This window comes from Bos taurus, chromosome 1 (genome assembly GCF_002263795.3).
Source record: "Bos taurus isolate L1 Dominette 01449 registration number 42190680 breed Hereford chromosome 1, ARS-UCD2.0, whole genome shotgun sequence".
In the NCBI taxonomy this organism is placed as follows: Eukaryota; Metazoa; Chordata; class Mammalia; order Artiodactyla; family Bovidae; genus Bos; species Bos taurus.
In genome coordinates this window covers 70,493,274-70,510,692 of record NC_037328.1, presented here as the reverse complement: position 1 = coordinate 70,510,692, position 17,419 = coordinate 70,493,274, and the positions used below count along the sequence as shown (strand labels likewise).

The window sequence follows — 17,419 nt, the reverse complement described above, 5'->3', positions numbered from 1 at the left end:
CTTCAGTGACAGCCACACAACTCAGTCAGAAAAAGAACCATTGTCAACACCAGTAGCTGCCAGTACATTGATCACAGAAAGAGCATCCACCTCCCCTGCTAGTATTTCTTGAGTTACATCTGAAGTCTCAACAGTAGAAAACAGGAAGAACTAACCACATACTGCTATCTGAGAATATCTCAGTTAGCATTTTCCCAGACTCACTGGACACGAGGGACAGAGACCACTGGGGGTATTCTTATCAGCAGCACAAGCTCCAGTATGACTCAAACCTTCAAAACAGTCATGTTTGTATCTCCTTCATCCAAACTGTAATAGTCCCAACAAGGCAGTCAACCCCACTGTCTACCAGCATCTCTCCTCAAGAAGCATCAGCTATTTCTCAAATAGTTTCCACACAAGGCACACAGACCACACAAGAACCCCAAACCATGAATTTATTCTCCCCCATGGTGAGCACAATCAAAATAGCCTCATCTGCAACTTCATTCAAACCAAGTGGACACTCAACCTCCAAAAGTGTTCTTCAGGGTACATCCACTGCAGATGAAGTGACAACCTTCACCCCAGCACCCTCCAGGGACAGTCACACAACTCAGTCTACCACCACTATCACAGGACTGTGGACAGCACCAACCCACCACGACACCGCCCTGGGAACCTCAGTTGGCACCTCACTTTCCATAACAAGCACCACTAATTCTTTATTCTCTCAATCAGCCCCTGACCCTGCAGTCACCTGGAGCTCCACCACCCGATTCACAAGTCACCCCACTCCTCTGTCTGTTACCAGCACTTCTCCAACAGTCACAGGCTCCACCATGAAGGCTGAGACATCAGGTAGGGGGACTCTGGGGTCTTGGTCTCTTACAGTAGCCCAGTTAGCTCAATTCAGCTCAGAGGAGTGCCTGAGAGAGGACGTGAGCTAGCACTCCCAGCTGGAAGTCAGGTCCATGAGAAGATGAAGTCAGTGGCAGGTATGGTGGGTCACAGGCTCACCATCCCCTCTACCCCAGGAGATAACTGCTTTTCTGCAGGGGGTTGTTTGGGGATGACCAGAACACAGGTTTCTAGCTGTCTCTCCCAGCTCCTAAAGTCTGTGACTCTCTTAAATTTTACTACTCTCTGACTGTCACACCCACTCCAGTCTTCTTTCCTTGCCTGCCCAGAAAAAAGCACAACCTCACAGAAGGCAGACTGTGGGGGAAGCACAGCATCACTACCCTCAACAACCTCCCAGACCCTTACCACCTCCACTCCTGGGACTTCTACAGGTACCCACTCCACAGCTGCATCAGTCCCTGTTAACCCTGGGAAAGGCAAGTGATTCCATAGAGCTAGAGCCTCTCTGCCCTCGGAGGAAGAGGATGGAGCTAGACGTGGTGGTTGTAGTTGTGGCAGCTGGATTGTATCTACCAATGACGGCCCTTGTGAGTTGTTGGGGGTTCTGTGGATCTCTCCACTGCTCCATCTGGGTCATGGGAAGTCCAGCTGCTCTCCCTATCCCCTTGATAGGGATGGGTAACTGAGTGTTTAGTCTCATCCTGCTTGCTCACAGACTATGTTGTTTCAAATCAGAAGAGCCCTACAGCGGACAATGCAAGAGCATCAGAGTTGGGTGCTGAGGGCTGGCTTTGCACATGGTGCTGGGCTAGGAGCTAGAGATACAGAAATGACCAAGGGGCTGTTTAGAGAGAGACATATCTTCTGCCTCAGTAGATGCCATTAGAGGAACAAACCCAGGATATTAGGTGCACTTATTGGAAGGCCCTAAGGGAATGTCAGGGGTGGATTCAAGGTGAAGAGGAGGCTTCCTGGAAAGAGTAAATAGGAACTGGGGAGAGGAAGTGCCCCATGCAGACAGGAGGGCCTAAACAGCTGGAATAAAGGCATGGACAGGAAAAGCAGTCCTGGTGTCACCTGGGGAGGAGATCCCCAAAGAATTTGGGGTTACCAGAAATAAGGTGAAAAGTGCCGAGAAGCAAGGCTGATGTGTGAGGGAATCTTGTAGGTAACAGATCCTGTAGATGCCATCACAGCTGGGGTCAGGAAGAAATTTGCGGGAGGCCAGGAGAGCGGTGTAGGGCTTCCCAGGTGGCTCAGTGGTAAAGAATCTGCCTGCCAATGCAGGAGATGCAAGAGACTTTGGTTCAATCCCTGGGTCGGGGACATCTCCTAGAGTAGGAAATGGCAACCCACTCTAAGGTTCTTTCCCGGAAAATCCCATGGACAGAGGAGCCTGGCAGGCTACAGTCCATGGGGTCATGACCCCATGGGGTCATGGCAGGCTACAGTCCATGGGGTCAGGGAAGGCTTCTTGGAGGTGAAATGCCCTACCAGCCTTAATGACTTTGGGGCCCTTGAGAACTTCCTGCTCCTCTTTGTACCGGCCCAGGTGTTCTCCTCTTCCCCTACGGGCCAAGTGCTGGAGACCGGGAGTTTGTCAGGAGGACCGTGGACTTCACCTCACCACTCTTCAAGCCCCAGATCGGCTTCCCCCTTGGCTCCTTGCTCTGGGATTCCCTCTACGTGAGTCCCCAACTGCAACCCAAAGGACAGGACTCACGACCTGCATTCCACAGGCCCTGCTTCCCCTCCAGGACTCAAAGATGGCCCTGTGCCCATGAGCAGCTATGACTATGAGGCTTGTCAGGACCTCCTATGTCTCTGCTGCTGGCTCTGTTTACACACACTATCTTTAATGACAAGGCACCAGCTGAGGAAGACAAGGAGTGAGGCTATACCCTGCCCCCTGCCCCCTGCCCCTGCCATACACACACATGTGGACAGAGTGTTGTCACCTCAGTAGAGAGGTCCTGGGGCCCAGTAATCTCTCCACTGTTTTCATGGCCCCCCACCCCCGCCCTTTTTTTTTTTTTTTTTGAGTAGGAAGCCCTACTTGGGGAAACTTGACTGATGCTGTTCAAATTTTCTGTAATTATTTTCCTGGTTCCTTGGTCCAAGTACTTCATGTCTCATAGAAGAGGGCTGAATGGCAGTTTTGGCCCTCGACGAGGGGGCTGAGCCAGGACACACTGAGAGAGCCACACGGTGATGCAGTGAGAGTATAAATTCTTTCAGCTCTAACTGATATGGCACAAGCTTCAGGGGCGGGGGCCAAGGGGATTTACCCAGAGGCCTCTGCTCTTTGGTGGGCTGGTCTATGGATGGGTCTGCCACTGAAGCAGGACAAAACCTACCACCTTAGGAAGCTCTTAAGATGTGAGGACTGGCCTAAGAATGAAGAGTTTTTGTGGGAAAACTATGTACCGGGGCTCTCCCAGCAGGCAGGGGGATGAGACCATCCATTTCCAGGGGTTGTTGACATCTCCAAGTTCTACCCTCACGAATCCCAGGAGCTGGCCCAAGTCTGGGATGCTCTCTCCCTGAATGCTAATCGGAGGAACCTTTGTGCTCAGTTCACAGATAATGGCCAAATCATTTTCCCGAAGTCAGACTACCAGATTTTCTCCTACCCCAACCCTCCCCTCAGAGGCTTTTCAGACTGGGACTCTGTGGCCATGGTGGCTCCATTCTGGGATGATGCTGATTTCTCCAGCAGCCGGGGAACCATATTTTACCAGGTGGGCCTTTCAAAGCTCAGCACACAGGGTTCTCCAGCAGCCAGCAAGGAGAGACAAAGGCCTGTGTGGAGGGCCTTGCAAGTGTTCCTGCTGTCAGAACCCTCCTATCAGGGGGTGGGAACTGAAGCTTATATGAGGGTGGGGAGGAAACAGATTAGGACACAACCATGGGAAGACTGCATTGGGTGGGTTGGCCATCCACTGTTGGAATGAGGTTGCAGGGGGTTCCTCCTAATAAGGCCAAGTCAAGCACGGCCCCTGCGTGTGCTCCTGGGTTGGGTTAATGATTCCACTCAGAGAGAGCTCTCAGTGTAGTGAAAGCTACTGCAGGCAAATGCTGATCGTGCCCTGGCCATGGACAAGACACTGTAGAAGGTCCAATTGTGGAGAAGCACACACGTGTCTTAAAGAGCCTCTTGTTGGACCCAGAGAGGTACAAATGGATGCAGGTGGTTGCACCATCAGAGCCAGTTTATGCTAAGAGATGCACAAGTTCAAGTTAGAAGACTTGAGTTTCTGGCTCTTGACTATCCACTTCATAACACCCCATGTTTCCCTGCAGATTGATCTTCAGGTCACTAACTGAAAACACAAGCCTGGGAGGGGGAAGGATGGGAGACATGGGTGGACTAAAGTGAGCAGAAAATGGGGGTCCCTCAGGAGTACTGAGATGGGATCCTTATTTCCTTTTCCATATCTGCCTTCTTTTCCTAGGAATATGAGACTCTCTATGATGACTACAACACACTAGTGCAGAAGGTGGAGTCTTCAATTAACACGTTAACGAAAACCAGAAACTACAAAGCCAGATGGGCGCTAAAGATCACTTGGGTTCATGTCCCTGCCTATCCTGCCCAGGTGACCATCGGGGTGAGTGGACCAGTGGGCAATGTCCTGTGAACCACCTGGAAGTCAGGCATCCTAGAATCCTAAGCAGGGACCACTTGTCTAAACTCCTCTCTGAGTCAAGGACAGATTAGAGCACTTCCCTCCCAGCCCACCTCTTTGCCTCCCTATCCCCCATCCCCACCACCTCCAAAACCCCCTGCTCTGTCTCCTGAGCACTTACCACATGGCAGGGGTGCTTCGGGGCTTTGCTTACATGCCTCACAGCAGCCAAAGCACTGGGTATTAGAAGACTGAAACATGGAGCATGCAATAAGTAAAAAGTGGCTGTGCTAAGTCACTTCAGTAATGTCCGACTATTTGCGACCCTATGGACTGTAGCCTGCCAGGTTCCTCTGTCCATGGGAGTCTCCAGGTAAGAATGCTGGACTGGGTTACCATGCTCTCCTCCAGGGAATCTTCCTGATACAGGGATGGAACCCATGTTTCTTATGGCTTCTGTATTGGCAGGCAGGTTCTTTACCACTAGCGCCACCTGGGAAGCCCCCCAAATGGCTGGCTACTGGCAATATTATATGGCTCAATCTAATGTAATTATCCACATATTAGAGATGAGAAAGATGATGGTTAGAGAGGTTAAGCAACTGCTCGAGGTCATCCAGCTAGCAGATGACAAAGCCAGGCCTGGAACCAAGGTTTTTCTGTCTCCAGACTCTGGCTCATGACAGAAAAGCATCCAGTGGAGAGGGGCCATGCCTCGTGCTCCCCCTAGCCTTCCCTCTGGGGCCTCACCACTCTGACAGTCACAGAGTTCTTCCCTGTGTCTGGTCTGAAGTCACCCATTTCTTCATTGGCTCAGCAAGTTCATTGCTTACTCACTGTGTAGAAGCACAGTGCTCGAAATCTGCCTTCAGAGAATCTCCAGTCTCACCTGCATGGTTCTTCTGTGCTATTCAGGATGACGGGACATTTGGACGATATCCTTAAATATCCCAAAGGAAGCTCAGCAGGCCTCTCTCAGCTCTCTGAGGTCTTGGCTAATCTCTCTGGTTGCTGAAGCTTTCTCAGACAGACCCTCTTCTAACAGGATTCCAGCCCAGAATCCTTTACCTTTCCTCACTGGAAAGAAGTCACAAAGAAGGCAAATCCACCACAGCAGGTGCTTTGACAGTCAGGGTGCAATCTCTGCAAAATTCCAAACTTGCCTGTATTTAAGCCCATGCCTTTGCTCTCAGAGGTCAGGAAAAGGTGATGTGGGTGTCAGAGTGGGGGTGTGGGATGGGTGATGGGACATCCCAGATCTCTCACAGGCATCCCTGTTTGTCTCCAACCAACCCCCAGACCAACACCTACCAAGCCATCCTTTCCACGGACGGGAGCAGGTCCTACGCCCTGTTTCTCTACCAAAGTGGTGGGATGCAGTGGACTGTGACCGGGCGACCAGGCAACCCTGTCCTGATGGGCTTTTCCAGGTAGGACAGGGATGGGCTGGCAGCCATGAGCAAATAATGGGAGGTGGTGCAGAGCAGGGCTTGCACTGCACACACACTCTGTCCCCCAGAACTGGGCAGGACTCTTCCTCGCCAATGCTTCTGACTCACACTGATTCTGGTTTCCACTTCTTTTTGTTTCAAATGCAAAGATCCCGCTTCACCCTGCCATTCCCTTTCCTATCCCAGTTCCGTGCATGGTGATAATAAATCCCAGAGCTTTGACTTCTAGGATTTCCATTGACATTAGCTGACCACTCTTGACTTGTCAAGTATCAGTCAACATTTACTACACCAAGTACTTCAGTTCAGTTCATTTCACTCGCTCAGTCGTGTCTAACTCTTTGTGACCCCATGAATTGCAGCACGCCAGGCCTCCTTGTCCATCACCAACACCAAGTACTTAACAGGCATTATTTCATTTGACAATCACAACCACCCCATGAAGGAGATACTATTTATTATCCATTCTGCAGGTAAGGAAACTGAGGTACAAATGGATGAGTCATTGCCCAAAGAGCTGGAAAGTAAGTGGCAAAGCAGAAAGTTGAATACAAAATATAAGGCTGAAATCTGCCTTTCTGACTTTATTAAAACTTTTTATTTTATATTGGAATATAGCCAATTAACAATATTGTGGTAGTTTCAGGTAGACAGCAAAGGGACTCAGCCATACATATACATGTATCCATTCTCCCCTAAACTCCCTTCCCATCCAGGAACTCCCATCTAGAGTTCCCTGTGCTATACAGTAGGTCCTCATTGGTTATCCATCTTATATATACCAATGTGTACATGTCGATCCCAAACTCCCTAATGATCCCTTCTCCCCATCCTTCCTCCCTAGTAACCATAAGTTTGTTCTCTAAGTCTGTGAGTCTGTTTCTGTTTTGTAAATAAGTTCATTTGTATCATTTCTTTTTAGATTCCACGTACAAGTGATATCACACAATATTTTTCTTTCTCTGAATTATTTCACTCAGTATGACAATTTCTAGTTTCTGATGGGCTGAGAATTAACCTCTCACCCAACGGCACCAACAGCTTGTGTGGTCAGTGGCAAAGAGGGAAAGCAGAGAGATGGATGAGCTGTGGTTTCGGACATGGGTTCCCAAGTGTGGGAATGGCTCATTCTCTAACACAATAGTTTTCAACCATGATGCATGTGCAGTTGGTTGTGAAGGTCCCATGTAAACTGTTACTGGTAATTGCTGTAGATGCCTTTCTCCTAGAATGTGTTTGGGATTGTCCCTGTAATTACACTGCTTTCACTTGCTTTTGAACATGCCCTGAAGGAGAAAGGACTGGAATTATCTAACTAGCTAGGAATTTCCCACCATTCTGAGGGCACCCATGGAAGGTGTCATGCCCATGTGCGTCATCTGTCCCATGTCAAAGAGGAGAAAGGATCCGAGTGGCTGCTCTGAGGCATGACCCAGAGTCTGCAGGCCCCACTCTGGGGTTTCCTCCTTCCTGGAGCAGGGTTTAAACACCGTCCCCTGGGCAGGGGGGGTGGGGTGGGGTGGGGGTGGGGTGGCACACACATTGTCCGGATCCTCCTAACTCGAAGACTAGCTCTTAACCTGCACCACCAACCGTCCCCTACAGCACCGCCTCTCCGACACCTAGTTGAAGGGAAACTAACAGGAAAGAGGCCTGAGATGTTGCTTTCAACCCATGTCTCAGGACCAGTTCACTGCAGTTTGTGCTCAGATATGAGATAAATTAGGTCCTCCCACCCCTCCCCCATCTGCCTCCTCCCCAATCCTGCTTAGCACAGGGGATCAGTGATTCTGGCTGGCTGCCTGACCAGCTGGCTCGATAGCTGACGGGCCAACTGATAACTAATGACTGGCTGGACAGAGGGGGTGGCTGGCTGATTGACTCGCTGGATGAATGAGCAACTTGCCAACTAAGGGGAAGGACTCTGTGTGTGATGAAGGTCAGATATTCTTTTCTTTGCCCACAGTGGAGATGGGTATTTCAAAAACAGCCAGTTGACATTCCATCCAGTATGGGAGAAGTATCGTCCAGACCAATTCCTGGATTCCAACTCAGGTAAAAGCACCACTTATCAGACTGGAGGGACTCAAGTCCTCTTCTGTCTCCCACTCCGTATGCCGTGACAGTCCTCAAAGGGCAACTCCCGTGCAATGTCCACAAAAGGGTGTTTCCATACCATCTGACCTCCCACAGCTGGGATCTGGCCTGGGCACTGCCCAGGGAGCAGCATGCCTTCTGCACCCTCTTGCAGTGCAGAGTGTCCTCCCTGGAATCAGCCCAAAGCCAGCAGGACTGAGTGGGGGCCCAGATCCTGGAAGTGAGGACATGGGTATGGCAGGAGGCGGGGACATGAATGGGCAGTTAGGACAAGTCTCCAAGTGTCCTGTCCCAGAGCTGGATGAGAATCCACATGAGATCTCTTAATGGATCTACAGAGAGGAATTCCAGGGGGTCTGACATCCATTCAGTCACCATTTATCGAGTACCTGCTGTGTGCTGAACACTGTGCTAAGAGCCAGAAGTATGAAAACATTTTTAAAAAGAGCAACTCTGTTTGCTCTCAAAGAGCTCTCACTTTGGTAAGAAGGCCAGTACTTTAGGCTCCAAGGGCCTCCTCCATGACTTGCACTGCCTGGGGGCGCCAAAGGGAAAGAAATGACAGTTTCCAAAGTGTGATAGAACAAAAGATATTTTAGCATTAGAAATTAGCCATGTGGACCATGAAGCATAAATCCACTTCTGTTTGTTCTGTGGCAAGAAAGTCTGGTAAACATAAGCCAAGTCAGATCATTGGTGCCACCTGGTGGAGAAAGCTGTACTATGAGCTTGGTGGTGATTTAGTCTCAGTGGTGTCTGACTCTTTGTGATCCCATGGACTGTAGCCGCCAGGCTCCTCTGTCCATGGGATTCTCCAGGCAAGAATACTGGAGGGGGTTGCCATTTCCTTCTCCAGGGGATCTTCCTGACTCAGGGATTGAACCTGGGTTTCCTGCATTGCAGGAGGATTCTTTACTGACTGAGCTATGAGGGAAGCTCCATCCTATCAGATTAAGGCCCTTCTATCCAGATGCCTCTGCTTGTGACATAAGGGGTGCAGTGTGATTGTGTGTGTGTGTGTGTGTGTGTGTGTGTGTGTGTGTGTGTGTGTGTGTTGGGGGAGAGTATCTGGTGTGTTTCTCCTGATTGCGGAGAAAACACACAAACAGATATCATAAAATGACTATCCTTTTCAAAACCTTATCAAACTATAGTCATCTTGATGATTTCTTCTTTTGTGTGGGAATAAGACCAAAATCTAATACATTATGTCCTATTGAATTCTGCTGTATTCTGGAGCCCTGTTTCTCACTCATGGCAGCTAGGGGGGCAGTAAATAACTTACAGTTAATTACATGTCTGGGCTTCCCATGTAGCGCTAGTGGTAAAGAGCCTGCCTTCAATGCAGGAGACGTAAGAGACTCGAGTTCAGTCCCTGGGTTGGAAAGATCCCCTGGAGGAGGACATGGCAACCCACTCCAGTATTCTTGCCTGGAGAGTCCCGTGGACAAAGGAGCCTGGCGGGCTACAGCGCTTAGGGTCGCAAAGAATTGGGCACAACTAAAGTGACTTAGCACTCATGCCCACAATTAAAGGTCTATTTAAATTTCAAACGCTCTTCAGGGGTTCTTCTCCCAGTTACCTCCCCCCTTTCCAAGGATGGCATCTGGGCACAGGGGAAGCTCCCCCAGTTTCATATTGTTGGAGCAGGTGTCTGTTTCACATGCCACCTTCCCTGTGGCTCCCCAGCTGGCCTCTGAACATTGGCCTCTGTCCTGGCTGCTTTAGCCACTGGTATGTCTGTGCAAGTGTCTGAGCGTGTGGCTGGTGGCATCACTCACTGAGATACAGGGTACATAAGGAAGAGCTGGTCTGGGGGGACTGGAAGAACTGGAGCTTAGAGTAGCAGGCAGGAGGGCAGAGAATGGAATACACTGAAGCTTGGGCCAGGGTTTGGCTCTGAGTTGGGTACAGATGAGGTCTCCCTGCCCAGCACTTGTCCCAGGATCTCACCCTAAGATCCAAGTTTAGGGTTCTGAAGCGCACGTCAGAGGGACCTTTGGGGGGAATCACAGCCAATCTGCATTGGGTCCATCCCTGGAAGACTGTCCAGAGTGCAGGAAGTGGCACATAGAGGATGCACTGATGAGTTTTGCTTGTCCCTAAAGCTAAATAAGAGCCTGTGGCCCCATGTCCTGGGATATCCCCTACTTCCTTTGCTTCCCCAGGCCTCCGGGGGCTACAGATCTACAAGCTGCACAGAGAGGAAAAGCCCAATTACCGTCTCCGGTGTCTGCAGTGGTTGAAGAGACAGCCTCAGTGGCCCAGCTGGGGCTGGAACCAGATCTCCTGCCCTTGCTCCTGGAACCAGGGAGTATTGGATTTAAGATTCCAGTCCATCAGCAGAGGTAACAGATCCTTCTGGTCTCTGGCGGCACTCCCACCATCCCTATAAGCCAACTCACTCTCCCTCTGGCCGTGCCTGACCTTTCCCTTTTGGGACTCCCTCCGTCCCTCCCCAGAAACACCCCCGCGCAATGGCTGCTGCCACCACTGACAGCCCAGGCCTGAGAGTGTCTGGGCTTGTTGCAGGCAGCAGGCAGCTGTGCAGCTTCTCCTCCTGGCGTGGGGGTGTGTGCTGCCGCTATGGACCCTGGGGAGAGCTACTCCAAGGCTGGAGAGTGCAGAGTCCTTGGCAACTTGGTAAGTGTGTTGGCAGACAACTTGAGCCCGAGTTTTCTGGAGCTCTCTGTCCTTCTCTGTCAGGGACCACCTTGGGCTCCACACCAGCAGTGGGACCAGCAGCATGAAGCCTCTCGTCCCTGTTTTCTCCCAGCTGCCTCCCCTCCATTTCCTGACCTTGTAAAAACAGGAAGTTTCCAGCATCCCTTCCAGCTGGCATCCTAGGGATTCCTGATTGAGCTCCTCTTGCCCCGTCTCCACTTGGCCCATAGTCCCAGCTGATAGGGGCATCTTTCTAGCGAAGTGGCAGAGGCCTGGTCTGACCTCGTCAACCTGGACCCAGATTAGCAGGCTGTCTGGGGGAAGACATAGAGTCATCTCTTGCAGAGACCCTCCAAAGGAGCTAGAGGGGATGGAGCGGGGGATGGGGATGGGCCCAGGGGAACATCTGTTCCCTGTAAAGGCAGCAGCCTCCTAGTCCCCAGACCACCAGCCACAGCCTCTTGCTCCCAGCACTTTGAGAGTGGTGGGTCTCAGCCCTCAGCCTTCAAGAAAGGAAGGACCCTGTGCCTGCCCACCAGGGGCTTTGCTGCCCATGTCTCCACCAAGCCCACAAGGGAGACAGTAACTGGTCCATGGCCTAAGGTCGTTGAGCAGAGTGGGATCTGAACTCATGTGGGTCTGACTTCCAAATCACATCCTTGCTGCCCTTATCATCCTGCCCAAACCTCCCAGCTGCATCCTGCAGGTCCTCCATCTCTACTAACATGCTGCTCTTCTGCACAGACCAAGAACTGGAGCTGCAAAACTGGTGTTGCCATTTCAACAGCAACCCCTCCTTCTGCGCCCTGTACCAGCTAAGGAGGCCCCCGGTCAGCTGCGCCGGGTACCAGCCCTCAAGTCTTGGTGAGGCTGCTGGGACCTGGCCCTTCCACTTCCAGAGCCCAAGTGGAAGACCAAGGGAGCGATACGCTCTTGGGGTTTGAACGGGGACAGCACAAGCTTCCTGGGGCAGGACTGTAGTCACAAGGGAAGATGGAGGTGTGTGCAGAGTGTGGCAGAGGAGGGAATTCACCCATGGCCTTGGGGGAGGGGAAGGTGTGGTGGATCAGGGGCTAATGAGGAAGTGGATGGGGTGGGGGCACACAAGTACAAGAGGAATTTTGGGGAGGGTTAAATGCTCCCTGAGCACCTCCCCAGGCTGAAGTCTCCCAGGCCCTTCTTTCCCTGGTCTGCCCTGCCAATGTGTTAGTTGCTCAGTCGTGTCTGACTCTTTGTGACCCCACGGACTGTAGCCTGCTAGGCTCCTCTGTCCATGGGATTCTCCAGGCAAGAATACTGGAGTGGGTAGCCAATCCCTTCTCCAGGGGGATCTTCCTGACCCAGGGATCGAACCCAGGTCTCCTGAGTGGCAGGCAGATTGTTTATCGCCCTGCCAATGTGGTACCTCCTTTTTTCTAGCCTGGATGGTCGGGGACCCTCATATCACCACCTTGGATGGTGTCAATTACACCTTCAATGGGCTGGGAGACTTCCTGTTGGTCCGGACCCAGGACAGAAACTCCTCCTTCCTGCTGCAGGGCCGCACTGCACAGACACGCTCAGCAAATGCCACCAACTTCATTGGCTTTGCTGCTGAATACCGCTCCAGCAGCCTGCACCCTATCACAGTGAGTTGGAGGTGGGGGCACTCCCCTCACACAATGCCTTTAGCTCAGGGACCTTCAGCTGGAGACTAAGGCCCAGGTGGAAAAAGAGAAGGAGGAAGGGAAGGGGCTAGAGGCAGTGAGGAAGCATCCTGCCAGAGCAGTGGTTCAAATCAGGAGTTTGGGATTAACAAATACACACTATTATAAATAACATAGGCCTTCCCCAGGTGGCTCAGCGGTAAAGAATCCACCTGCAATGCAAGAGCCACAGGAGACGTGGGTTCGATCCCAGGGTTGGGAAGATCCCTTGCAGGAAGGCATGGCAACCTACTCCAGTATTCTTGCCTGGAGAATTCCATGGACAGAGGAGCCTGGCGGGGCTATAAAAAGTTAGACACAACTGAAGCGACATAGATAACCAACAAGGACCTACTGTATAGTACAGGGAACTCTACTCAGTATTTTGTAATAACCTATAAGAGAAGAGAATCTGAAGAATTACATATATATATATTCTATGTATGTATATATGTTTGAATTGCTATGCTGTACACCTGAAACTAACATGATTTTGTAAATCAACTGTATTTTAATATACATAAAGAGTCAACCCTGGAGACACTGGCTTAAGGTCCTGTGAGATTGAGGAAACAACATCCAGCACCTTGTATTCCTTAGAGTAAAATAGGGATAATAATATTACCTACCTCACAAGGCTGCTGTGAGATTTAAAACCTAATCTCTGAAACGTATCTTGCTCAGAGCCTGGCCCAGGCCAAATACCCTCATGCATGGTAGCTAGCATCACCTCATGGTCACACGCCCCATCACTTTCACCATCGTCCAAGCCCCAGGCTCCTTCCTCTGTTTCCAGCCCTGTGCAGGTTGGGCTGAGGTCTCTGCCAACTCCCTTCCAGGTTCAATGGCTCCTTAAGCCCAATAACACAATCCATGTTCAGCTCAATAACCAGACCATAGCATTTGAGACTAACGGTGAAGATACAAAAGGTAGGCTGGGCCTCTCCTGCCTCCCTGGGTCAGGGTCGGCGGGGTGCCCAGCATTGGGGAGCAGGGTGCTGGGGTGGAAAGGCAGTGGTCTTGGGGCGGAGCAGCATGGTTGTCACCCCACGGTCCCTCCAGCAGCTGTGCCGGAGCAACTTCTTCACTGGAGCCAGGCCTTAAACTTCCCTCTTCACGTCTCTCCTTTCTCTGGGGCCTCCTCCTCAGTCCCCAGGGAGAAGAGGGTGGGATGGGCCGCAAGCATGTCCTGTGAGTGTGCTTCTCCAGTGGGAGAAGGACCGTGCCGGGCATCTCCCAGCTGCTTTCAGTCTCTTCTCTGCATCTTTAAACTTTACTGCTGACAAGTCCTGGGCCTCCAGGGCTCCAATGCTGGCTTTTTCCTCATTTGTCTCCCAACATTCTAGACCAGGAGATCTTCAACAGCTCTGGAGTCATAATGACCCACCACGGCTCCACGGTATCAGCCAGTTTCGATGGTGCTGTGGCCATCTCCGTGCTCGCTATCTCCAACATCCTCCACATCTCCTGCAGCCTTTCGAAGGGGTATCAGAACCACACTGAAGGCCTCATGGGTAAGGAGTGGGAAGCACTCTGCCTCTGGAGCAGAGCTCAGATCCCCAGCCCACAGGCAGCTTCCCATCCAGTGCACCTGCGGACATCCCGAGTACAGTTTTCTTTTCTCAGCGGAGGAGGAGGTGGGACCTCTTCAGCGGCCTTTGAGGCTCACTTCCCAGCCTCCCTAAGCTGCAGGCCTGGGGCAGCCGAGGGGCCACTGAGGATGGGCTCTGGAGAGCATGGGGCCCAGCAGCCGCCCTTCCCCCACCTCCCTCCCTCCCTCGGGCTTCACACCCTCCTTTCATCCCCCACGTTCCCTTCCTTCTTTCTCCACTTCCTCCTTTCCCTGAAGCAGAGGGTAGGCTCTGAGGTTATAGTCCTCTCCCCTCCTCCTGAGCAGAGAGCAGATGCCACCGAAAGAGGCTTCCCAGGCCCCCTACTCCTCCCCACATCTCCCTGTGCCCTGTTGGATACTCCCTGGGGAAGGGAGGGCCACCTCCCAGGGTGGCTGAGTCCTGCTTTGTCCCCCAGGCTTCTGGAACGGCAACCCAGATGATGACTTCAGGATGCCCAATGGCTCCACCATACCGAAAAGGAGCTCCGAGGAGATGCTTTTCCACTATGGAATGACCTGTGAGTCTGGGCCTCAGGGTCTTTGAGCAGATGGGGCAGGTCCTGGGTGAAGGAAGCTGCTGTTCTGTCCCCCTCAGGCCTATGGGAGCGAGACCTCTGTCCTTCATGAGAGAGGAGTAGAAAGGAAGAGACCTGGGGATGCTGGTGCCACCTCAGCTTTGTCCCCTCCACCCCAGATTTGTCCCCTCCATTCCCATCCCACCCACAGTGCTTCAGCCTGGAAGAGAAGATGAGGGAGGTGGGTGGCCCTCACTCCCTAGAGCGGGGGTTTCCAGACGTAGAATCTGGAAGTCACTCTGTCCTCCCCAATCCCAAACTATATAAAGCAAGGGTAAGGGGTGGACACAGGTGGCACTAGAGATAAAGAATCTGCCTGCCAATTCAGAAGACTTAAGATACAGGGGTTCCATCCCTGGGTTGGGAGGATCCCCTGGAGGAGGGCATGGCAACCCATTTCAGTATTCTTGCATGGAGAATCCCATGGACAGAGGATGAGCTTTAGTCCATAGGGCCACAAAGAGTCAGACATGACTGAAGTGACTTAGCACACAGCACACACAAGTGGTAGACACAACAGAATATAGCTGGAGCCCCACCCTGGTGCCACCATCATTGCATCAAATAATGTGTTTTAGGGAAAATCAACGGAACAAGCCTTTTTGGCAAGAGGGACGACCATTTGCCTTCCAGCTTCACCCCTGTCTTCCTTTCACAACTGCTGCGAAACACATCCCTGAATAAAAATTTGACCTCTTCTTGTCATGGAGATGATCAATGCATCTTTGATGTCCTGGCTACAGGAAGTGAAAAGCTCGGAAATGACACTAGGGCGATATTTAGAATCTACCAGCAGATGAACACTACCCTGAGTAAGTGGTGTGAGGCCTGGGGAGGCGTGTGCAGAGTTAGGGCACAGATAAGGGGATGGCCTTCCATGACACTCCTTTGAGCTACACATTTGTAAAATTTAACAGATTGTTTTGCTCAAGCTATTGCTCTACTCAAACCTTCCCATGACTTCCCAGCTCACTCTGTTCTTAATGATGACCTTCAAAGCCCTATCCAGTCTGACCCCATTGCCTCTCCAAACTCTTCTCCTAGGACTTCCAGCCCCACTCCCTCCACACCAGCCCCACTGGCTTCTTTATATTCCTCAGACATGCCTGGCTCCCTACCAACTCAGACTGCACATGCAGTTCTTTTTGCCTGCTATGCTTTGCCCTAGGCTGCCTGGCAGGCTACCCCAGGTGCCTGGCGCCCCTCACCTCCTTCCAGTTTCTATTCAAATGTCACCTTCTCAGCAGTGTCTTTCTTGGCTAACCTGTCTAAAATTTCACACTCACCCACACTTCCTATTTGCCTTCCCTGTTTTGTTTTTCCTCCTTAGCCTCTATAACTATGTGTTAATAACATATTTTCTAATTTTTGTAGGTATCTTTTTTTATTATTTGTCTGTTGCAGCATCCTCACTACGTAGAACAGTGCAAACCATAGAGTAGGTGCTCGATAAATATTTGTTAAGTGACTGGCTGAATGAATGAATGAACAATGAAATGGAAATAGCAGGGCTCCAAAACACAGAGGCCAGTGAAAAGGTTACACTCCCTCTCTATTCCTGACAAACACAATGCCGATGACGTTACCCTCGTGGTTTTCAGTCCTCTTCCAAATGTAAAACTCCTCAATAGTCTGAACAACGCTGTCCTCTGATTCACTTCACATTACACCTAGCATAGCATTCTGATCAGGAAAGAACTTGAAATAAATTCTGTCTGGGAAGAAGGTTGGGCAATACAACCACAGCCTGATTTTTCATGGGTTTGTGAGCTGGTGCACAGACTAACTCCTGTTTCTGGAGATGGGTCCCAGCCTGAGGAACGCCTCCTGCAAGCTAGAGGACTGAAAAGAGATGGCCCAGAAGGTAAGGGAGTATCCTGCCTTAAACCCCACATCCCTTCTTTGTGTCTCAGATCGGTACCCACCCTCTATCAAGGGTCCTGATGTGATAAAAGCCTACATGGGACAGACCACAGTGGTTAATTACACCAGCGACACTAAGGACATCACATTCACCCTCAGAGAAAACTGCACGGACTTCAAGCTCTTTGGTAAGAACACTTGGCTGGGGGTTAGCGGATTAAGTCAGAGTCAAACTTTGGGTAATTTTGCATTATTATATCCTGTGCAACTTCATGTCACTTCTTCACTGGAATATCCAGGACCAGCATTTCTTAGGCATGATCACTATAATTCAAGTGTACACCCGTGGTGGATTCATGTTGATGTATGGCAAAATCAATACAATATTGTAAAGTAATTAGCCTCCAATTAAAATAAATAAATTTTAAAAATAAATAAATTAATTAAAATGATTTCAAGTTTGGAAAAAAAAAAATAAGTGCCCCGCCCCCCATCGCCAGTGAATAGCAGTGATGGGCTTATGGAGATTTGGCCAGCTAGCTAGATTGCCTCTGGGCATATACAACTTATTCAAAGATTCATTTCATCTCAGTCTTGAAATATGTTACTAAATTTAAAACATTGCCTATCTATTAAGAGAAGGATATCACATGGAACAAGATTTAAGGAAATACAAAACCTTTATTTGGTCCATTTCTCACTATTTTTCTGTTTGTCAACCGTGTTTACCTCACTTTGTCTCTCCTTGTCTGCTTTTCTGTGCTTGGGCCAAGGAAAGCTTCATCTTTCTTTCGCAGGAAATGGTGTGAAGACTCCAGTTCAGGCCTGTAACCATGATCTGGCTCAAGAGTCAAAGCCCAGAGAACTCCCTGGCAGTCCAGTGTTTAAGACTCAGCTCTTACACTTTCACTGCCATGGGGCTGGGTTCAAACCTGGGTGGGGAACTAAGATCCCACAGGCTGTGCAGCGTGGCCAAAGGAAAAAAAAAAAGAGTCAAAGC

The 17,419-nt window shown here is 50.7% G+C and overlaps 1 protein-coding gene across 2 annotated transcripts in view; it reads left to right on the top strand.

Moving 5' to 3' along the window:
• MUC4 (mucin 4, cell surface associated) overlaps nt 1–17,419 on the top strand; it is a 50,846-nt gene that overhangs the window by 24,001 nt on the left and 9,426 nt on the right. The window contains exons 3-17 of one of the 2 annotated variants that reach the window (NM_001435095.1): nt 721–840; nt 2,396–2,529; nt 3,420–3,584; nt 4,299–4,454; nt 5,772–5,902; nt 7,890–7,978; nt 10,189–10,368; nt 10,553–10,663; nt 11,429–11,548; nt 12,104–12,312; nt 13,209–13,299; nt 13,716–13,883; nt 14,398–14,499; nt 15,135–15,368; nt 16,470–16,607. In NM_001435095.1, the coding sequence (NP_001422024.1) occupies nt 721–840; nt 2,396–2,529; nt 3,420–3,584; nt 4,299–4,454; nt 5,772–5,902; nt 7,890–7,978; nt 10,189–10,368; nt 10,553–10,663; nt 11,429–11,548; nt 12,104–12,312; nt 13,209–13,299; nt 13,716–13,883; nt 14,398–14,499; nt 15,135–15,368; nt 16,470–16,607 (2,148 nt within the window). Of the gene's footprint in view, nt 1–339; nt 841–2,395; nt 2,530–3,419; nt 3,585–4,298; nt 4,455–5,771; nt 5,903–7,889; nt 7,979–10,188; nt 10,369–10,552; nt 10,664–11,428; nt 11,549–12,103; nt 12,313–13,208; nt 13,300–13,715; nt 13,884–14,397; nt 14,500–15,134; nt 15,369–16,469; nt 16,608–17,419 lie in introns of those variants that run through there. The other variant, XM_024994862.2, reaches the window with a different exon arrangement.